Source organism: Cydia pomonella, chromosome 15, assembly GCF_033807575.1.
Source record: "Cydia pomonella isolate Wapato2018A chromosome 15, ilCydPomo1, whole genome shotgun sequence".
Taxonomy (NCBI): domain Eukaryota; kingdom Metazoa; phylum Arthropoda; class Insecta; order Lepidoptera; family Tortricidae; genus Cydia; species Cydia pomonella.
In genome coordinates, this window is record NC_084717.1 from 17245065 (window position 1) to 17269442 (window position 24378).

Consider the following 24378-nt stretch of genomic DNA (forward strand, 5'->3'; position numbering starts at 1 on the left):
TGATTAGACATGTTTTTAATTTTTTTTCATCATATTATATGAAAATAACAATTGGCTACTTGACAGTTTTTTTGTAAATAATGTCAATCGATATTGATTTTCCTGAGGATCAAATGTCTATATAGGACGGCATTTAAGAAATACAACAACACATGAGAAATGAGAGTAAAGTTTGACGCTCGCACTCGACGATTGAAACGCCTCTAACAAAATGATAGTGTAAAATTGTTATTTTCACTCTGAAATATTGCGTTTATGTATATAGTTGTCATACAATTTATTTTTCAATAAAATGTATAGAATCGAATGGTAATATTTTCTTTCTTCTTTTTGAAAGTTAAAAAAAATTGGGACTTTGGAGCCTTGTATTTTACACTTTTTTTATAATTGATGGCTCATTTTCTATCCATTTAGATAAGTTTTGTTATAATATTAAACAGGTGTCAAGTACCCAATTAAGCATACTACCTGCCGATGGCAGAATCGACACCGTGCCGAAGTAAACGTGTTCGATATCAAATAATAACGTAAAATAAAAAGATTATTTGATAACCATTTAAAAAAGTTTTTTATAAATTAATATATATATCACAAACTAAGAAAAACAAATAAATAAGAAGTAGGTAAGAGCAAAAAGCTCGTAATAAATGAGGTCTCACTTGGGCTTTCAGGGCCGCTTTGTGCCGTTACTGCGATATCTTTTGTGAGGGTCTCCGAGGAAAAACATGGCGGGCATGAATGGCTGTGTGTGGTTTACTGCTTTTTGGGAAGACGGGTGAGGAATTATGGCCAAGTGAGTAGCGTTGGGAGTTACCGCTTATTCAATAAAACTAAGTACTGCACTGAAAACAAAATGATCTATCGAGCAAAAATTAAAGTGATTTTCAGGAAGATTAAGTACTTTATACAATATCAACAAATGTTCGAAAAACAATAAAATACGAGGGTTAGTATCATATGGTCAAAAACGCAGGTCGTCTACAGGGTCAACTCACCTAAAAATCATTTGGGCAAATTGGCAAATAGTCTAAAACGTAAGACTGGCTCAATAAAAAAAATAACACAGTTTTTATTGGAAAAATGAACATAGTGCCAAAATAAACCCAATTTAATTTACAATCTCCACAAATATAGGTATATTGTATATTCTTCGCACGCCTTTGCACTCAATTTCCTATCCAATTCCAAACGTGATGTCAAAAATACATTCTCGTCAAATGTGATACAAATAGCTATACCTAAAGATCGTCCATAGTACGGTACCCGAAAAATTTTAACCACGTATTTCAGACCAATTTCATAGGCAAAAAAAGGAAAAAATATTGTATGAGCTTAGCTCAATTTCGCTATAAAACATTTTGTTATTTGTTTTAATTCGTTTTATTAATGTTTTTATATTATATCTGAAACAAGGAGATTTGCAGAAAAGTTTATTACACTATTAAAATCATACGAGTTCCTTGTGAATCACCTTGTATGTGTGTATAGTATAGATACTACCCCAACAAGTAACTAATTTTCAAAAAGCGTTTTTTCGATAATTTTCAATAAACAAACACGTCAAGATTTTTTACCTTTTTTCTTATGCAAAAAAACGAATTACATATAGTGGGACATCATGACGCGCTCACATACATGTGGAGTTTTATTGTGGATAGGTATACTCAGGAGTCACCACACACAATTATTAATTTAATTTATTTCTTTATTTCAGGCCAATTTACCCATACATTGTTAGTTATATACAGACTTACAATACTAGTGTTAGTACATCTTAACCTAGGTCTCACGGCTTCATTTGGGGTCTTGGTACACAGGACGATGAGCTGACGCCCAGTGACAAAAAAATGGACAGTCCCATCTCTCCGCTAAATCTACCAGCAAGCTGTTGGTGCTACCCCGCAAGCGATGCATTTGAGAGGCGATTCTTTTTCTCATTATTGCATGAAAATCGTCCATTCGTGCTTGCGCACATATGCCTGAGGCACTGCAAAAGCGTGGTTAATTATTAGCACAGAATAAATATATTATAAAGAAGTACTAATTATTGAAGGGAAGATTGAAGGGAAACGAGGACGTGGGAGAAGGAGAATATCATGGACAAGGAACATAAGAGACTGGTTGGACGCGGGCAGTACAGAGAAACTAATTCGCATGGCTTCAGATAGAATGGCATATAGACATAAGGTCGCCAACCTCCGGGATGGAGAAGGCACTTAAAGAAAAAAAAAGAAGTACCGATTTAAAAATAATACATTAGGTTGCGTTTACAAACTTTTGACATTTTAAGTTCATTGATATAATTAAAATTATTTAAAATTTTTTGGAATCCATAACAAATACGAAATCTGCCTACAGAGCATGATCGTTGTAAATCCAAGTTAATGCGTTTGTCTATTTAGGTACACGTCTGGAATCCCTTAAGCTGATAAACTATACCCCATATCTCACGATACACTCCATTTCCTTATCAATGGTTAGAGAAGTGGCGTGAAGGAGCCAGGTTGTGAAAGAGCCACATTATTTTGATAGTTTTGGAACGAATAAATTGTATAACACTGATTTATATTTTCACGATTTTTATTCATTATTTTTCAGGACAAATTAAGTTTTAAATTATTGAATTCAAGCACAAATGCCATATAGTGTTAGTACAAAAAATATTATTTAGCTACCTATATCTATGTTAGTGTACCTACACTACGAAAAACAATAAATACCTAAAACGAACGAATTAATACTATTTATTTGATTGGATCTTTTCCAGTCAACCTTCAAACAAACCGGCCAAGTGCGAGTCGGACTCGCGCACGAGGGGTTTCGTAATGGGGGGGTAGGGTTATAAAAACGGCAAAAAATTATGTTTGTTGTATGGGAGCCCCCCTTAAACATTTATTTTATTCTGTTTTTAGTATTTGTTGTTATAGTAGCAAAAGAAATACATAATCTGTAGAAACTTCAACTGGCTAACTATCACGGTTCATGAGATATAGCCTGGTGACAGACGGACGGACGGACGGACGGACGGACGTACGGACGTACGGACGGACGGACAGCGAAGTCTCAGTAATAGGGTACCGTTTGACCCTTTGGGTACGGAACCCTAAAAACAAGATAGACAAACGAACACCATAACTAATAATGTTGTACAAGCTATTATTCTTTTAAGTGAAAAGACAATTTTTTCGTAATCTTATTTTTTTTCTTATTTGTCTGATTAAAAATTCGCTCTGAAACTACCGGAATAATACAAGTGGCTTGTTCAAAACCTGACTCCTTTATACCACTTCTCCTCTACTCGTTTTAGCACAGTAACCCGCGCCATAAGATAACGAAGATCTCATTCAAATGTGCGTGTATTTCTATGAATAAATGCCTTTCTTTACTCACTGCGATTTTCGCAGCCATAAAAACACTATTGTCATCGTGGCTAAAAAAGGACGCAAGATTTGAAATTGATGAAAAACACTTTCTTTTTTCGTTACAATATATTTGTATATAAAATCTTGAAATACATAAAATAGGGTTATTTGTGGAATAATACGTCAGGCAAATGTCCCCCTAGGCTTTGCTGGCACATACGCACTCTTTTGTCAAAATTTTCTATGACCATTTTGCATAGATGCGGCTGAATTTCTCCGATGCAGCGTCTAAATTTCTCTTTTAAAGCATGAGTGGTTGCGGGCTTATTGGCATAGACTTTAGACTTTAAATAACTCCATAAAAAGACGTCAAAAGGTGTTAAATCGCAAGATCTAGGGGGCCAATTCTGATCACCGAATCGAGAGATCACACCACTAGGATATGTTTCATGCAGTAATTGCATCGTTTCTCCGGCTGTGTGGCAAGTGACCCCGTCTTGTTGAAACCACATTGCTTCCACATCGATATCCTCTAATTCGGCTAGAAAAAACCTTGATAAACCAATAATGCCTCTAGCTCAAAATCCGCACCAATTTCCTTTCTGATATTTATCTCCGCATTCCATAAATAACGATACTTATACCGAAATTGTAAATTTAAAGTACCGTCAAGAAATGCCATAAAAATTATACTTAGTCATGTTTTTAAAAAAGCACATGTATTTTCCTTGTCTCGTATTTGAAATGAAAAGTAGAGTGTTTAACTCGGATGAAAGGCAACATTTCAGCCTCGGACTATGAGCGCTCTCACGGTGTTCGACCGCCAAACTACCTCGACAGAATTGAGTACCTTTCATCCCTTGGTTAACAATCTACTACATTATTTTATTACTTATGCCCCTCTGCGTCTGCCCCCCCCCCCCCCCCCCCCTCCCTAGGCCAACGATATCAACTTGCCCTCCCCCCCTCCCCCTAATTCACTGGCTGACTACGCCCTTGTCAAATACATAAATATTATTGCACAACCAATGATAACATCCATTTTCTATTTTATTTTGCTCCGAAAGTATAAATACTCGGAAGTAACGAAACTACAAAACTTCCCTAAATCCTGGACCCGTAATAAACGTGAAAGTAATTTTATAGCACAAAATAAACAATTTACGAGCACATTGATCAAAGAGGACCGAAAGGGGCGGGATTCGACATTACAAATCTGATGACATAGCAGCTGTCTCAAAATACGCGACACATCAGCTTTAAATTTATAGAACACTTTGCATTTACATTTTGACATGCAACATTTAACAACACACTCGACAATAGTATAAGAACGCCATCTAGTGAGTAAAAACCTAATTTTTATGAAACAGAAACGTTTTACTTATATTAAAGTGAAAATGGAAAAATTAACCACCCGGCAGGACTCAAACCTGCGACATTTTGGAACAACAATGTGATCCCGGCTTCTGTTAAGACCGATGATCCAAACGGTCGCAAGTTCAAGTCTTAAGGCGGTGGATTTTTCCTTTAGTATTTTTTTTTTAAATAAAAACCTGTTTAAGAATTTATCTATATCCTAACCTTTATCGATAACCGTAAACAATCAGCCTGGCCGTTTTTATTCGGAAGATGGGTCAAAAAAATTATTAGTATGAATTAATGTTGTGCAACTTTCCTATGGATATTATAAAATAAATGCAGTTTAAGGGCTATTTTTCTTCCCGGACCCTCATAGTAAGTAGTGTTCCAACTTCCTAAAAGCTATATGATTAAAGCCTCACTAAAATAAAATGTAGGTGCACAAAACATTAACTTTCGTATTAGTAACAGGAAAGGCGCCAGTTTTCTATAACGTTTTTGACCCACATTATTTGTGTACACAAACAGGCAGCCTCTCATATTTAATGCATAGGTAGGTATACCATCTCGCTGTATGTAGGTATGTATTCATGTCACTAGTTTTCAACAAAATAAGTCGATTTTTTCCAATGTTCTCGTTTCCAATACATTTGATGATGTTTGGCTAACATTTTACATCGCAATAATTTACGTGATCTGAATTTAACATGAGTTTTTACGTCAGTTTTTGGGATTCCGTACCCGCAAGTCGAACATAAGCCTATTACGTACTAACGGCCCGATTCGATTTTTAATATACGTCAAACATTTGCTAAATATGCGATATGTCCAGATATGTCAAAGTGACGTTTCTTCAAATAAAAACGTCACTTTTGACACTGACATCTCCAATCCATGAATCCACATCGTATGTTTAGGAAATTTTATTCGAATCGGGCAGTAAATCTCTGCTGTCCGTCTGTCTGTATGCCAGAAACTATAGATGAACAGTAGATACAAAAGAGAAAGAGCTCTCTACGTAGTCAGTATTTAACTCACTTAAACTTGTTATTGTCGTCGGTACCCCTTAGTTCCACTTAATAATTTAGATGGCGTTAATTGCAATCTTTACTCAGCGACACCTATTGACCTAGCAATAATACAGGGTGCCAGTATCTCCCGATTTTATATTTCGTGCAGTGAAAAACACCGACGTGGCTCAGGATATTTTTTGTCTATAGTAAAGGTTAAAAAGATATAATACAAGAAAAATATATGTACTAGGTGCTATAAGCACTTTGCCGGTTTTATACATGCACATAGTCTTATCAATGGAGATGTTTTGTTTGCAACAATCAAAATAATTATTTAAAAAAAATATTGATTAATATTAAAGTCTACATCATCAAGTTAACGAATATTTATTAACCGTTAACCAACCTGTGTTTATGAAGTAAAAAAATACTGGTTAGGTATTCACTTATTTAGTTATTTCAAAACTGTGAATATTTAAAATTTTAATAATGTTTAATTAAATCCGTGTTGATGAAAAAGTTCTTAGGTAATACTTAATTTTGTGGCGCAGGCGACGTGTTCAAGGTCGTCGACGTTATCATTCACATTAAATTGATTTTTATTCCCCGGGGTTTTGGGAATGGGATTCTTTTTATACCACTTAGGTGACAAACAAGCATACGGCCTGCCTGATGACCAAACTATGAAATAGGTAATAAAGTCCATTATGTGCCTATAGATCGTGTCATTTACGACGAAGCGTGCCTTGACTCGTATTGTCATGTTATCAAAGGTTAGATTTGACAAATCTGCGTGTCATCCTGGGTGACACGAACAGAAATGTTAAATTGTTTTTTTTTTATACCACGACGGTGGCAAACAAGCATACGGCCCACCTGATGGTAAGCAGTCACCGCAGCCTATGGACGCCTGCAACTCCAGAGGTGTTACATGCGCGTTGCCGACCCTTTAAAAACCTGTACACTCCTTTTTGAAGGCTCGGGAGGGAGGGAGGGAGTTTCGATTTTTCAGTTTTTACCTATTTTTTTACAACTGAAAGCCCAAGCCCGGGGTGTTGATTATACTCTATTTTACTCTACATATTGAAGAGGATGATGATAATGATGATGCTAAATTAAAGTTATTGTTCCAGTTTAATGGAGCGTGGGGGCTGCCGGCCGTGGTGTGTGACTGCTACATCGCCATGGACGTGACATGCTCCACATCTAGCATATTCAACTTAGTCGCCATCTCCGTCGACAGGTAAGGTACAAGTAGTCAGTAGACTTAAATGCCTTTTAGTTTAATGAAGAAATTAGTCGCCATCTCCGTCGACAGGTAAGGTACAAGTAGTCAGTAGACTTAAATGCCTTTTAGTTGAATGAAGAACTTAATCGCCATCTCCGTCGACAGGTAAGGTACAAGAAGTCAGTATACTTAAATGCCTTTTAGTTGAATGAAGAACTTAATCGCCATCTCCGTTGACAGGTAAGGTACAAGTAGTCAGTAGACTTAAATGCCTTTTAGTTGAATGAAGAACTTAATCGCCATCTCCGTCGACAGGTAAGGTACAAGAAGTCAGTATACTTAAATGCCTTTTAGTTTAATGAAGAACTTAGTCGCCATCTCCGTTGACAGGTAAGGAGCAAATAGTCAATAGACATAAATCTTTAGGACTTTCAACTAGTTTCACGTAAAAAACCGCATCGAAATCAAACAAATAACACCCTTACTTTTGCATTGGGCAGTTAAAAATACTTATCTGGCAACAGGGTTTTGGATGTAAAGTTATATAAAATTCTGTTACAAAGCCAAACTGTACTGAAAAAAGTGATAAAGAAAGAAAAAGGGTTTCAGATCACATTTCCTCGGGGTACTATAGTAGCAACTGCAGCTGTATTACTTTTTCGCCGTCTTTGTTGGCGCCGCTGCATGACAATTTCCTTTATAAAAGGAGTAACGGAATGAATCTCATAATCGCGGCAGTAATGCCGCAGCGTACGTCAATCATTTTATCATCTCTCCTCCTCACCTTGGGGTATTTTTTAAAGTTCTGTCAGTGGGTGAAACTACCAATCAACTGTCACTGTCGCACTAATATGGAAGAGTGATAGAGAGACACAAAGCGTTTCGTTGTGAAAGCGATACGATTGTTACCTTGGTTAGGCCGGCTGATCCTTTCGGGCATTCTCGGCTTCGTTAGGCTCAGAATTGCTATGCTACGGGCAATTATTAGGGTTGGTACAACCTGCAAAATCACAGATAAAATAAATATATGAATTTTGACAACCCTAAAAAGCCGAAAGGGATAGTGCCACATTAGAACGGGACAGCTTGATTCGCCCCTGAATCGCGGTCAAACTTCGCTTTTGTAGGAAGTTTCTTTTCTGTAAGGTACTATTATTTATTCTGTCGTTCTGTGATTACCACTTGATTAGAAAACATGCAGATAAAAACATATAAAATTACGGCTAGGTAAATAATATTATTAACGGAGTCAGGCTCCTCACTATCTAGTGTGAAAGTACCTTAAGATCGAACAGTTATAATATTGATTGGAAGTGCAAAGGCACCTCCAGACAAAACACATTTGTATGCAAAAGGCAATTAAACGTGTCTGGACTCTCCTTTATCGTGAGTTAGTGTTATTATCCTTGAAGATACTGAAAACCAATTACCTGAGCTTCATTACAATTTACATATACATTACAACCTGTGAATTACTTACAATGCTCAGAGATATAAATGAGAGAAAATTTAATGCTAGTAAAAACTTTATGAGTACGAGACGCGTAGAGTTCAGTACCCCTAATGTAAATTTATTCGATACCGAAACGTGACGTACGCGTTTGCGTTAAGTCTCATTTTGTATGGGATTTAGAAACAGCGCGCCAAGCGGGACGTTTTGGAAACTCAAAATCCCATACAAAATGAGACTAAACGCAAATTTACACTAGGGGTACTGGGCACCAAGCGTCGCAGATATCTTCGACGGATATACGTCGATACCGACGATCTTACTTTCTCGTCAGATGAAGAAGATTTTTTATTGTTTGATAATGTCAGAAGTTTTGTTTTTTACGCGTATATTACGCTACGCCTGTCGTAATGACGACAGAAATCTCATACGCTACGCTACGAGGACGCTTCGTGTGCGGACTTGTTTAAGTTGTTCGTCCTCGTAGCGCTCTCGTTCTACGCGCGTATTACGAATTACGATACGCTTACGCGTCGCTTACGTTACGCTCCGTGAGATGAAGGCCTTAAGCTGCTAACCCCATATATTAAATATTAGTTTGCGCAATTTACTTGCTTCTATCGGCTAGAGAACAAGTTTTTATTGATGGTATCAATGGATCCGATTTATTTTGAGGATTGAATTAAATTATTCGTCTTATTTTTTTGTAATATTTTAATATGTATCATTATGTGTTATCTGTCGTGCCATCACCGAATGGAAGACGAGCGCTGACTTTATAGCTAGCATTATGCTAAGTTGGGTCCATTTCGTGATGCACACTTTATGATTTCTTCTTTTCTTTATTTGGTTGTCTGTACATGTACATGTTATTGATTCATGCTTTGTGATCGTCACGAATAAATATCTTTATCTTTTTCTCATTACATTAAAGCAATCCAAAATTCAGAAACGGCAAAGTCCGATATTCCGACAATCGTACTCTACTTAATCGTAACGTAACGGTCCAGTTGAAGCCGTATTGAAGTATGGGAAACAATAAAATTGCGATTTTGACGATAAAGTATTTCATTTATATATATTTTTGTTGCTCTATACAATCTTTGTTTTAACAAAATGTCAAATTGTTAGGAACTGAATGGTACCATTAAAAAAAAACTGGCCAAGTGCGAGTCGGACTCGCACAGGAAGGGCTCCGTACCATTATCTATAAAAACGGTCACCCATCCAAGTACTGACCCCGCCCGACGTTGCTTAACTTCGGTGATTGGATAAGAACCTCGAGATTGGAAAGAAATATTTATTTTATTCTGTTTTTAGTATTTGTTGTTATAGCGGCAACAGAATTACATGATCTGTAGAACTTTCAACTGGCTAACTATCACGGTTCATGAGATACAGCCTGGTGACAGACGGACGGCCGGACGGACGGACGGGCAGCGGAGTCTCAGTAATAGGATCCCGTTTGACTCTTTGGGTACGGAGCCCTAAAAATTAATCTTTCAGGACAGATTTTTTTATCTTTTTTTTTGTGTATAATTTATTTTGATGAATTGTTCATTTTCTATCTATTTAACTATACATTTTGTTATAAAATTCTTATTCAAACAGAGTAGGTACTTCAATTGCTCGGGCGATTTTCCGATATCAGTCAGATCAGTTTACCGTTAATCCCTTCTTCTGAAAATGCTAGGAAATGTTATATTTTTCATTTCTCATGCTCTGAAAGTGGGTCGTTGTTGTTCTAAAAAGTGTGCAGAAAATGATACGATTCTGCTCTAGAGCACTGTACTTTCTAAGTACGTTCCTTTCTCTTGTTTTAGGACAAGCAATTAAAATTTTGGTTTTAAATGGATTTGTTGTACAATTTCCATTCTGATAACTAACTCCCCATTCCATAAATAATGATATTTTTACGTAAATTGTTAATTGAAAGCGCCCAAAAAAGGTTTTTTTAATGCACATATATATTTTACTTTCCTTGTATTCGAAATGAAAAGTAGAGTGTTTAACTCGAGTGAAAGGCACCATATCAGTCTCGGACTATCGGCGCACTTACTGCGTTCGAGCGCCAAACTACCTCGACAGAAACAGGTGCCTTTCATCCCTTGGTTAACAATCTACTATTTAGTATGTATCATTCCATACAAAAACATAATGCTGTATACTTCCTATATTATTTTTATTCCTATTTAATTATTATACTTCATTGTCCACAGATACATAGCAGTAACACAGCCCATAAAATACGCGAAACACAAAAGCAACGGGCGAGTATGGACCATGATCTGCGTAGCATGGCTCGTCTCCGGCGGCATCGGGAGCCCCGTGGTCCTCGGTCTGAACAACTCCCCAGACAGGAGAGAAGACCAGTGCCTGTTCAATAATACAGACTACGTCATATACTCCTCGCTCGGCAGCTTTTACCTGCCGTGTGTTATTATGATGTTCCTGTATTACAATATATTCAAGGTAAGATGTTCTAGAGTCCACCTAAATCTATAAGCATGTATAAGCCTGTCGCGTGCGTTTCATGCCCCTCGGGTAAGTTGAGAGACCTATGTAGTATGTACTCGGTCTTCATTTACCGGACAGAAGAGTAGACTATTGTCTCTTAATCATAGGTGTTATATCCTCGTCGCTCAACAGGATTTATCTGCCGTGTGTTATTATGATGTTCCTGTATTATATATTCAAGGTCTTTTATGTCGTAGAGTCCACCTAAATCTATAAGCATGTATAAGCCTGTCGCGTGCGTTTCATGCCCCTCGGATATGTACTCGGTCTTCATTTACCGTACAAAAGAGTAGACCATTTGCCTCTTAATAATAGGCGTCATATACTCGTCGTTCGGCAGCTTTTATCGGCCGTTACTTATTATGATATTCCTGTATTATAATATATTCAAGGTAAGATGTTCTAGAGTCCACCTAAATCTATAAGCATGTATAAGTTAGGCCTGGCGCGTGCGTTTCATGCCCCTCGGGTAAGTTGGGAGACTTATGTAGTATGTTATGTACTCGGTCTTCATTTACCGGACAGAAGAGTAGACCATTGTCTCTTAATCATAGGTGTTATATCCTCGTCGCTCAACAGGATTTATCTGCCGTGTGTTATTATGATGTTCCTGTATTATAATATATTCAAGGTCTTTTATGTCGTAGAGTCCACCTAAATCTATAAGCATGTATAAGCCTGTTGCGTGCGTTTCATGCCCCTCGGGTAAGTTGAGAGACCTATGTAGTATGTAATCGGTCTTCATTTACCGGACAGAAGAGTAGACTATTGTCTCTTAATCATAGGTGTTATATCCTCGTCGCTCAACAGGATTTATCTGCCGTATGTTATTATGATGTTCCTGTATTATATATTCAAGGTCTTTTATGTCGTAGAGTCCACCTAAATCTATAAGCATGTATAAGCCTGTCGCGTGCGTTTCATGCCCCTCGGATAAGTTGAGAGACCTATGTAGTATGTACTCGGTCTTCATTTACCGTACAAAAGAGTAGACCATTGCCTCTTAATAATAGGCGTCATATACTCGTCGTTCGGCAGCTTTTATCGGCCGTTACTTATTATGATATTCCTGTATTATAATATATTCAAGGTGAGATCTAAAGTAATGAAGAAAGGCCAGGTCACGAGCACCCTAAACCAGCGAGCGTGTATGGAGAATTTTATGAAAGTGAAGGAAGCGAAAGAAGTATGTCAGGATTGTAGCAAGTGGAAATCCGTGGTCTCTGCCTACCCCTCTGGGAAATAGGCGTAATGATATGTATGTATGTAAATCTAAAGTTCGTTTAACACCTTGGCCCGCGGGTATGTAGTACCCGGTATTAATTCACCGAATAGGAGATAAGACCAGTGCCTGTTTAATAATACGGACTACGTGATATACTCGTCGACGCTGCGAGGATGTTTGCGACGAAAAACGCGACGGAACGCAACGCAACGCACCAGTGTGGCCTCACACTAAAACGGCTGAATTGTTGATTTATTAACATATTCCGTATAATTTCAAGTATTGCCCAGAGGAGTGTACCTGGAAGTGTTTATCAATTTAATCCCACCCAAACTCAAAACAACCCGCACCTGAGTTGGACAGTTGCCCTCGTCATATTAATGCCACAGCGTGCGATATGGGAACAGTATTACAAGTTGCATGAAGCTCTTTTATTACAATTATTTTATTTATCAAAGTACCTACATCCATATCATGCATTCATATATATTATAACTTAAACCAAAAAACTTTAAAAGGTAAAAGCTGTTAAATTAATTTTATTAAAAACTTATCCTAATTGAATTCCACCAATTTGTGAACATGACTAACTGAATTGATTTTAGTCTTTTCATTCTTGATTAATCATTTCTATTCCATCAGTGCAACATTAATGCCGAATACCAGCAACATGCCACTAGTGCCCTGCAGTTATTGTTACTTATTTCAATAAAGTGGGCTATATGCATGAAATAGTACATTTTATTGCAAGTGTGCAAAGTATGTCATTATGTTACGAGTCCCGAAATGTTTTTTTATGAGCCATAGACAAATCTTCGAAAAAATTAATGCACATAGCCAGTTAATTCAATACACAGGTGCCTTCACTCGCCTCTCCCAAAAGGTGAAACTTATTCACTCCAATATACGCGTACTGAGTCGGACCAAGATAACTCTGCAGCGATTTTTATAGCACAGACGTGCAATTGTTATTTAAACGTCAAAATTCCATAGAATATTCGTTGCACGTCTGTGCTATAAAAATCGCCGCAGAATTATCTTGGTTTAAATCTAACAGCCTCCGTACTTGCCTAACTGTTCCAAACGATGCACTATCTCCTCCTTCTGTTCCACGCACGTCACGTAGAACCCGTCACTTTGATGTACCCATTCCGCCAATTCACTCCTTGGACTCTACGCTTCAAGCAACAATGTCCAAATTCCTTTGTCTTTTCATGTAATGAAATAGAACCGTCAAGTCTTGTGCATTTGTGGTTAGGTGGGGTTGTCGTCACGTCGGTCATGCCCGCATGTGACGTGTTAGGTGCCTTGAAATGCCTAATCTTAGGAAATCCGTGTATTTACCTGGATAAGGGTCGGGTAAGGGATCTGGTATTTTCGATGTCATACTCCTATATGCTTTTATGTAAGCTTGCGAGTAAAAAAAATACTGCAACATACGTATTCTTGATATCTTACAAGCTTTTATTTAAGATGCTGTCAATACCTAAAGCGCGCACACTGTCTATTTGTATCGGAGTAAATGAGATAGCACTGTCGCATGTTACTGGGCCTGGGCAAGGGAAAAAAAATAATAAGGGAAGAAAAATATTTAAATAAAAAAAAGTGGATTATTAGTGTAATATTTTACTCAACCACGGTTTAGATATAAATGTTTTGAAATTGTGATTTTAATTGCAGACCCATAAGTTAAAACAATAAAGACATAAAACCGTTTAATTGTGATTTTAAGACCAATCTTTGCAATTATTTTCTATCGAGCCGATTTCGTTCAATCGTGTATCGAGTACAACCACGGTCTTTGAAATATAATTAATATGAACATATATTTTTCTTAATTGACTAAAACAAATAGTCTTTCTTAAAAAACTGTTTAAGTAACATCAATTTCAAGGACATTGGGTGTTGACAGCCTCTTAATTTGTCCTATTTTTAGGGTGAAGTCTTGGAAGCTAAAGACCGACTTCCCGATTTCCGATTGAGTTGAAATGTTCCATATATATGTAAATCTGTAACTGATCTGATGATAGACAGGAGGTGGCCATGGTAACTCTGTGGTAAAACAACGCAAACTAATTGTTTTGGTGTTGTTACAACTGGCTCGATGAGTATTAGTTGCCTGTGGAAAGAAAAGTACAATCAGCGATAAAATCTTGTACCAAAAATGATTTTTTTGTCAAAAACTTATTTATACATTTGCCAATTCTAAAAAGAGAATATATTGAGGGTAATTCGACTCGTTTTGATTATAGCTTTAATTTTTAGACATTTTGTAAAAGACATGTTAAAAAATATTTCAAAAAATTCTTTGTCTACATATTTTTAGTGTAGATATCTCCGTAGTTTTTCATGAAAAGCAATAGCATCGGGTTATTTAAAACTGAATTCCCGCCGGATTTACTTCCGCTCGTGAATACGAATGCTGTGGAATAAACGTCAGTAATTTGAAAGATATTGAAAATGTATTTCTATACTGTGTTATTATGAGACAGATATAAAAGAGCACACGCAAACATACGCACCAGATATAAAAAAAAATTGTGTTGTGATGCGTTTATTTTTAACCCCCAACGCAAAAAGAGAGGGGTGTAAGTTTAACGTGTCTGTCTGTGTATCTGTCTGTGGTATCGTAGCGCCCAAATAGATGAATCGATTTCGATTAGTTTTTTTTGTGTCATAGATAATTTTATCCCGAGTGAGCCGTGTTTCATGAAAATCCGTTTGAAGATCATCAGCTCTTTTCTAGTTGATGAGGGGATCTGACTACCTTCCGTCCTATGGATTCGAAATTTAGTACCGTGTCACTTCAATGATATTGAAAGTATATGGTAAAGTAACCTTGACCTGATCAGCCGTTTGAAGGTCGTCAGCTCTTTAACTAATCACTAATAATACCTTCCTAATATTTATATATACTTTAAAAATAACAAAATAAAAGTAAAATTTAAAATTTGAAAACCCCCCGACACAAAAAATAAGCTCTAAAAACTAACAAATAATATTTTAAACCTATTATAATTATTATACTCACATATATTATGTAAGTTGAAATATTTTTATTTTCCAAGCGTCGTCGCATCGGGGGACCGCTAAAGTTTATAAAGTATTTTTCCAACAACAGCTAATTAATTATTACGAATTATATAATTGTGTTGTGGCGTTAGACTGTACGATTGACTCGAATTTCTGTGCATCACACCGCTGTACTGGCCCCTTCAATGCAATAATGATTAAACAAATAAATAAATATTTACAAAGAAACCTAATATGATTGTTAAATTATTGAGCAGTCACTGGAGAATGTATAAAATGTCTCCAGACTACTTTCTTCGTGTTCAAAGAACGAAAACTATTTGCCTAGAATTTTAACTTATAACAATGTAGATTATTGTGAATCCTATCATTTTCAGTTGAAATAACTTTTAGCGTCAAAGCGTTAGAACAAAGATTAAAATCATGTTTTAAACGCGACAACTCGTCCAAAGTCAAAACACTACAATTTCAGACTGTAGGTTAAAGTTGAAACTACATTGCTACAGAGCATATTTATGGAAAATATTGAAATAGATCAGTACCCCTAGTGTAAATTTAGTCGATAGCGGAACGTGACGTACGCGTTTGCGTTAAGTCTCATTTTGTATGGGTTTTTGAACAGCGCGCCAAGCGGGACGTTTTGGAAAGTCAAGAATCACATACAAAATGACACTTAACGCAAACGTGTACGTCACGTTTCGCTGTCGAAAATATTTACACTAGGGGTACAGGATTTACAGAATTTATTACAAGGGTAACGTAACAGGTACTAAATCACTACACACAACAGTACTAAATGTTATGAAGACCGAGTATATGACATGTGGCGGCACGGACCTCGACCCCATAAAGGTAGGACACGAATTTGTTGTGCAAACGTATAAATTCAAATACCTTGGGTCCGTGCCGCACGAATCTGCTGAAATCGAACACGACGTCCAAGCCCGAATAAGTGCTGCTTGGGCAAAATGGCGAGAAGTAACCGGTGTCATCTGCGACCCTAGGATACCGGTGAAGTTAAAGAGCCTTGTGTACAAGAGCATCATCCGCCCAGTCCTACTATATGGTAGCGAGACCTGGCCTGTCCTCGGAAGACATGTCCAGCAGCTTCATGTCACCGAGGTAAAGATATTGCGATGGATGTGTGGCGTAACTCGATTAGATCGCATACGTAACGAACACATCCGTGGCAGCCTCGAAATCCGTAACGTAGCGGATAAGCTGCAGGAAAGTCGCCTCCCATGGTATGGCCATATAAGCCACAGACTGGTAGACTACGTCGGAAATAGATACCTCGACCTCACTTTCCAAAGCCTTAGATCACGCGGCCGCGGAAGACCTAAGAAGCGGTGGCTGGATGTCGTGTAAGCGGACATGGAAGAGAACAATCTCATATTTGAGGATGCCAAAGACCGGGCAAAGAGGAGAAGATTGAGTAGGAAACCGGACCCTAGCGCTAGGCCGGGAAAACGCCAGGTTGAAGAAGAAGATTGTAATGGTAACAAATTCTAAACATTTGGTGCTCTCCGGCAATGAACTGTCGAGATTATCAAAAACCATATTTCTGTAAACATTGTAATAATTGCTCATTATTTCTGTCTTTTTATAAGTTTAGTTAACAAACATAGAGTAGAAATCGAGTCTGATTTACCAATTAGTTATTAATGTTATTAGGTATTTCACTCGATAATTGTAATCAAGGACAAGACCCCACACTAGCGTCTCCCGAGCGTCGGCGTCTAGTCTAGTCAACAAGTAGTAGTCTATGGCTGCTGCTCGACGCAACGTTGGCCAGGTAACGCCATTTTCCATAGCACTGGCTGCCGGCGCTCAAAGGACGCTAGTGGACGCGGTGGCTCTAAGATTGTATATATTTCGCGCACACCAATTAACATGAGTGGTAGTCAAAATAGTATCAAAACGAGATTAACCTTTTCAACGCCAAAGACCACTAAAACGGTCATCGTCTGTCGTGCCCGCGACGCCAATGACCATTAAAAAGGCTATGGCGGATGTTGTCAAAGCGACTTTCCTACTGTCAGTTAAGCTTCATATTCGCTCTTCACCAGTTAACTTTTTGGCGTCCATGGCATTTCTTGACACGTGTGGAAAAGCGTTGAAAAGGTTAATACTTTAACGAATTATTAAATCAGAAACAGAATATGACTTTCACAAAGCTTGCTGCATCTAGTTTAATCCATGGTTTGTGATCGAAACAGATATGTTTTGAAACATCGATATTATTAGTTTACCGCATAATCCGTTTTCATTGAAATATCTGTAATCTTGTTAATAAACTGATTTGGTGTAACAAATATGCGGGTGTATTTTAATCGGACAGCTTTAATTATAGTACACGAACAAATTTATTTGTTTTAATAGGGGGCAAAGTTGTTGGTCCAAGTTGTGGACATAGATCCCAAAATTAAACCACCAGCGTAGCGAGTACTTATGTTTTAGGAAATCTTGTGACCACACTCACAAATTTCACCATTTAGAATATGGCTGCTTCATGTAATGGATTCTTCATCATCCTTAAATGTCCATGTCTAACTTACTTCATGAAACTGTTCTGCTCCCCAGGCAATACGCCAGCGAGCGAAGAAGCAGCGCTCAGCAAAAAGCACATCATCAGGCATCGCGTCAGCTTCCAGTGGCACAGCGGCCGTAGTTATTGAAAACTTGGCACAAACGCCAAGGCTGCAGAGCATAGAACCTCCCACAAATACTGCTTCGGCATCGGGCAGTAACGAGGATGAGGAGGATGACAAGTAAGTTTCTCTTTTACTCTCTTAGTTATTGAAAACTTGGCACAAACGCCCAAGCTACAGAGTACAGAACCTTCCACAAATACTGCCTCAGCGTCGAGCAGTAATGAGGATGAGGAGAACAACAATTGAGCCTCTCTCTTTCTCTCTCTTGTAGATAAGTAAGGCGACAGAATGAGGATCTTTCGTAAAAAGAATCTTAAACTACCTATTGACTGAAGCGATATCTGTTGTTGTGAATTTGTTTTATGATTTTATCTTTAAAAGTTTTTTTTCATGGTTTTTCAACTAATAAAACTAAAACGGATTATATGTTCAAAACATCAGGGTGTATTCGTTTACGTTATGTAGTTTTATTTCATGAGCAAAGAACGAAACACATTATTAAAACGCGACGCGACGCTTGAGTCGAATCAAATTGTATTATTTTCTATGTTTAGAATCACGGTATGAACATCCGATGCGACGTCACTTCACATGTTCGTAGTGTGATTCTGGTCATAGAAAAGAATACAATTTGATTCGACATATGACGCGTCGCGTGGGGTTGCGTCGCGTCGCGTTTTAATCTTGTGCTTCGGCCTTAACTATCGCGATAACAGAACACAACATTCTTCATTAAAAAAAAATATTTACTTTATGATATTCGATTATTCATTGTTTATTTTTGATTTATATGCTTTATTTTATGGACTTAGATAATTGTTTCATTTTGATTTATTTCATTTCTTTTTTTTAAGTAGCTTATGGGGGACCGATACAATTCAGCAACTGTGAAAAAGAAGGCAAAAGTGGTGACTCCGTGAATACCGGCTGCCGCTGTACGTGTGTGAGCAGCGTCATGTTTCATGATGTTGAAGGGAGAGCCCTTTAAGGTGCGAATTCACTAAGTGCGTGTTTCTAATCAGTGAATACGTGGCTTTACAATGAGACGCTATTCACAGCGTAGTCGCTAAACGGAGAGCATTACTACGAAAACACTGTGCAACACTTAGACAAATATGGTAAGGTTGGTAAGTACCTAAGGCTGGCATGCCACCGAGGCGGGGAATTAACCAATAGTATTCATTGTAAGCGGAAAAAAATGTAGATTATTATAGAACGGATTATCAGAAATGATTTTTTCACCTTGAATCCTAAGCTGTTAAACAAAAGGCATTGTTGCTTTTGTGCACCGTGATGGTCACCTAATTTCTCATTAGTGAAAATGATCACGCCCGTTTAAAAGGTAGTTATAGCGTTCTACTTATATGGTTCAAAGTCAGGTAACAGTATTCGGAGATAATACATTTGGGTAATGTAGGACGACAAGTAAGAATATTCGGAGATAACAATAAGCTGTTCTACAAATTTCAGCCATATGTGTAGGACGCTAAAATTGCTGATTTGACTAGCAGCAAATTAGGATAGTAAGCGTTCAAAAACATCGTTTAATAAACAAAACAAAATACAAGTACAGTTTACAAATGGTACAGTTTACGCAACATTAAATTCAAGTTAATATTTCGGAAAGAAATCAACATTAACGAATCGTTAACTCTCAAATGCTAATACTCCTTTGCATTTTAACTACCCATACAAAACTCAAAAAGGAAAGCAATAATCGTACAGAAACCAGAGAGTAGGTATTAATAAAGACTCCAAATAGCGTTACGATCTACATATAATTGTTGAGCAAGGCAATGCCTCACGTTAGTAATTAACAAAATGGCGGCTCGTTATTTGCAAGTGTGTAACCGAGGTGTAATTGACATTTCATGAAAGCCCTCCGGGGATATCTGGCTTAAAGTGGAGTTCAATAGAAATGGCAAATAAGGTAAAGAAATATAGCAGATTTTGTTAGCATTTGACGTATAAGGTAAAGTTTTACGATGGATGTTTACATTGAAATATTAATAATTAACATAAATTTTTGTTAGTAATTGATATAAATAAAAGATTAAATCATGGTTGTCCATAAAAAGTGCGATTTTACGAAGAAATGAAGGTAAATTGGATTGTTTACATTATTTGCCATCAAGTCACGCAGGATGTTAAAATGGCGAATAATAATAAATATTTTATCATATGTGGTTACCATGTGTCAGTAGAGACTTTATTATATCACTAAATGTGTCTAGTGACAAACACGTTCACGAAATTTGGGCCCAGAGTGAAACGAGTAGTTTACACACAAAAGTATGAATGCAGAGAAAGATTAAATGGCCTTTTAGGGCCTGTGCACATCGCATGCGTGTGGGTAGACGTGTATGTGCACGGGCGCGCTGTATTATACAGACCCTTATAGGAGACGGCACACCACTTGCGTGATAAGTATGTGCGTGTTTGGCTCAAGCATTTCAGCAAGCCGGTGTGCTCTGGCCTTTATAGGTATTTTTTTCTCTAGCCCTTAGGTATAACAAATAAACGAAACAATTCTAATGGGAAAGTCATATCATCAATAAGCGAAGAAGCCAAAATAGCATATATAGTCATTACATACTTACACTTACTGCTGTAGCGCAGCGACCCGAAGTGGATCTTGGCCTCCAACACCAAAGACTGTTTTAGGTGAATGTGCTCTTTCTCACGCCACAGTAAAAAACTGGGTGGCTGAATTTAAACGAGGCCGTACAAGTGTCCAAGATGAAGCCCGCTCTGGACGTCCAAAAAGTGCCACAACTCCGGAAATGGTCTCCAAAGTGCACGATATGGTTTTGGCAGATCGACGATTGAAATTATCAGAAATAGCTGACACTACAGGGATATCAAAGGAACGGGTACATCATATTCTAAGTGAAGAATTAAATATGAAAAAGTTATCCGCCCGTTGGGTGCCGCGATTGCTTACGCACGATCAAAAAAGAATCCGCGTGCAAAATTCGGAAGAATGTTTGGATCGTTTTCAGAAAAATAAAGCTGATTTTTTGCGTCGATTTGTAACAACAGATGAAACATGGGTTCACCACTACACGCCAGAATCAAAAATTCAATCAAAACAGTGGACTGAATCTGGATGTTCGGGTCCCAAAAAAGCTATGGCTGTAAAGTCGGCTGGAAAAGTTATGGCTTCCGTCTTTTGGGATGCTAGATATGACAAAACAAGTTGACTTTTGGAGCTCGATACGTCAACTAACGTAGTTCAAGGATTTGATAGGGAGCGTGTATAAACTGTAGGGGGCAACGCAGGAGACGTCAGATTTTTGACGCGTGATATAAATGTGTGCTTTCCACGAAGAATATGCACAACAAAACGTATGAGAACAGTAGATGGCAGCACTTGCTTTGGCGTGAAGTGTCAATGTATATGTTTATGTTTCCGATTTAGGCCACAAGATGGCAGACCCTCCAACACGCATGCTCTCTATCAAATGAATAAACAAATCTGGTGAAATGACAAAGCGAGTTGATTTATATGTCGATTTCGTCATTTTACTTACCCGACTTAGGAATTTAATCAAATAATAAAATGTTGATCATATCCCTTAGAGATTTGATCAAATCTCTGTTTAGATCATTTTTCTGCGACATATAGACTCCTATTAACGTTATTGTCATTATTATTATGTATAAATAATTTACAGTTAGGTTTTATCTCATCAAGTGTCATCTTAGCTGCAAATGCAAAGCAAATGCAAATGCAAAGCAAATGCTGCAAATGCAAAGCAAATGCTGCAAACGGCTTTTTCCAATTCTGTTCTAAAGGGGTTACAGCGCAGCGTCCGGGTCTTAGAAACACCTTTCCCAGTTTCCGTATTGAATGATTTTTGCGCTGCGACATTTCTTGGTTCTCAAGAACGGCAAAGCTTAAGTGGCTCGGCTCATCTCCTCGTTTGCTGTCTATCACATATAAAATAATTGAGCCGTTTGCGACTCGCGAAGTCGCGACTGACTTACCAGTCCTTATTATTAACCTGCCTAGGCGAAACACATTAACAGTTTTTATTCTGAGTCATATTATAGCTCGAAGTTTCTAAACTATAACAGTTTTTGAGTTTCGTATTTGCTTTAAAGCACACATTGATAGTCACTTTCAGTGTCAGAGCGTTTCGCTCAACTTTTCTAAGCTGAAAATATACCAGCCAGCAATCAATGTGGCCGCTCGCTCGGAAATGATTAAATGTGAAAGTTAGATAAAAGCACACGAGCTCTTGATGACAATGAGATGTCACATCACACGTGAGGTTAGTTTTGTTACTTCGAAGGTTTTTATGCTATACACAATTTGTCATCAGATCCTAGAAGAATAATGGAAATTCTTCAAATGTTAATGGTACACACCCATCCCAACTAAGTATTTTTCATAGTTTTTTTCTGCAAAGCTGCAATGCAACTATACGAGCCAGCAATGTGCGCGCTCGCTCGGAAATTATTAAATGTGAAAGTTAGATAAAGCACACGGACTCTTGGCCGGAATGAGATGTTACTCGTACGTGTGATCGGGGACGTTGTTGCTTCTGAATCGATAGTTAAATTAAAATTTGTTGAAGGTTAGTGTTGTTACTTAAAAAAAGCCAATTTTTGCTTTAAATATTAAAATTAATGTGTGTTGATCTGACTCAGTTTTTATTGTTTGGAAGATTACACAATTTGTCTAATTCTCATCAGATCGGGATCCGATCTTGGAGAAATCGTGGAAACTCTTCAAATATTACACACCTATTTCATCTAAGTATTTTTTCATAGTACATAACGTGCAATTCATCTCAGAAAGCGCCTTTTTTTGTTAAAGTTTGTTGTGTATTTTTTAGAAAAGCACATATTGATAGTTTTATAGTCTTATAAAAGTCCAGTTAACTTTTCTAAGCTGTAACTGTACGAGCCAGCAATGTGCGCGCTCGCTCGGAAATTATTAAATGTGAAACTTAAATAAAGCATGCGAACTCTTGGCCGGAATGAGATGTCACGTGTGATTGGGTTGTGGTTTCTTGTTCGATGGGAGTTATTGAACGTTTTGTGTTGTTGAAGGGTTATTTTTCAAATTATGTACATATAAATTGAATAAGAGTTATTTCGATTGGCTCAGGCTATAGATACAATTAAAACTGCAGATAATATATAAAAATGACATTTTTTCTTTCTCACACAGCTTCGACAGAACAGAGATGGGTGTATACGCAGACGAGCTGGCAACGACTCGATCTGCGAGGTTCATGCTAGCGGCCGTGGTGGAAGAAACTGGCCTGTAGGTATAACCTTCTCTCTCACACAACTGGACACTCACACTCAGGACAGAGATGTCACGTTTTCAGTACTTAAAAAATATGATGATGTTCGAAAGTAAAACCGCATGAAAAACTTTTTGATGGTCTAGCATCAAAAAACTAAGAAAAAAAACCGTTTGCGTTCTTTTCAAATAACACAGCATGACAGTCAAATTTATCATGAGTACATGAACTAATAAGTACTCGTAAGTATTTATTAATAGTAGTAAATCGCTTTATTGTACACAAATAAAAACAAAACAGGAAAAAAATACACTCGTCATTAGTACAAAGACAAACTTATCCCTTTAAGGGATATCTTCCAGTTAACCTTTGAGCAATTAAGTTAAAGAAACCCTGAACTACAATATCTTAACTTTGGCATGGCGTAGCAAACAAGCACCCAGGCCATCTAAACGTTCATCCCTTCGCAGGATCATGGCGAACCTAGCGTCCCCCATCCCCATGATGGACCCTAACACGAACAACGATTCGGGGTACGCGCCCTCTAACGTGGACGGGGAGACCAAGGACCACAGTCCCCCCGCGACCCCCAAAGAAAAAAAGGAGAACGGGGCGCCGAAAAAACCGGAGCTTAAGTAAGTTATGTTTATTAGTAGACCCAATCCCAAATATCCCAATTCTATATTCTTCCAGTTCATAAATACACGACAAAAATCTTGCTAAGCTCCTGCTTACAACTCCTGTTGATCTCCCACTGCATAGTGGATGAAACGCGGATGTGTTGCAAATGTATTCTAAAATTGCTGTCGTGTTTAGATAAGATAAGATAATATAGTTTTTCATTCAAGTAGGCATATTACAATGCGCTTATGAACATCAAATAAAGCTACGCCGGCTCTAACCCTACACCTCTGACCCGAGAAGATTTAAATCCCAATATAGAACGGCAAGAAACTCGGCGGGACACATCTTTTCAAAACATTACATCTTATAATTAACATGAATTAAATTAGAAAAAATACAACTTAGATTACTATAGAAATCATGCAATTACATACAGCAGCTACTTTTCTTTATAGAAATTTTATTAAAAAATATATATGTATATCAAATCATACAAATACGTATTTTCACGCCTATACGCTAAATCTCATACGCTACGATACGACAATGCTTCGTGTGCGGACTTGTTTGAAGTTGTACGTACTCGCTTACGCGTCTCTTACGGTTACGCGCCGTGTGCTGAGGGACTTATTCAGGCAGAGGCGGCGTT

At 37.6% G+C, this 24378-nt stretch overlaps 1 protein-coding gene and 1 long non-coding RNA gene across 2 annotated transcripts in view; both read left to right on the forward strand.

The window, feature by feature from the left end:
• The window catches only part of LOC133526024 (uncharacterized), a 196831-nt gene that overhangs the window by 153618 nt on the left and 18835 nt on the right, over positions 1-24378 (forward strand). The window lies entirely within an intron of this gene.
• Positions 1-24378, forward strand: part of LOC133526021 (dopamine D2-like receptor) — a 55772-nt gene that overhangs the window by 23023 nt on the left and 8371 nt on the right. The window contains exons 2-6 of the mRNA XM_061862495.1: positions 6871-6980; positions 10635-10887; positions 17774-17961; positions 23027-23122; positions 23576-23740. Coding sequence (XP_061718479.1) covers positions 6871-6980; positions 10635-10887; positions 17774-17961; positions 23027-23122; positions 23576-23740 — 812 coding nt within the window. The remainder of the gene's footprint in view (positions 1-6870; positions 6981-10634; positions 10888-17773; positions 17962-23026; positions 23123-23575; positions 23741-24378) is intronic.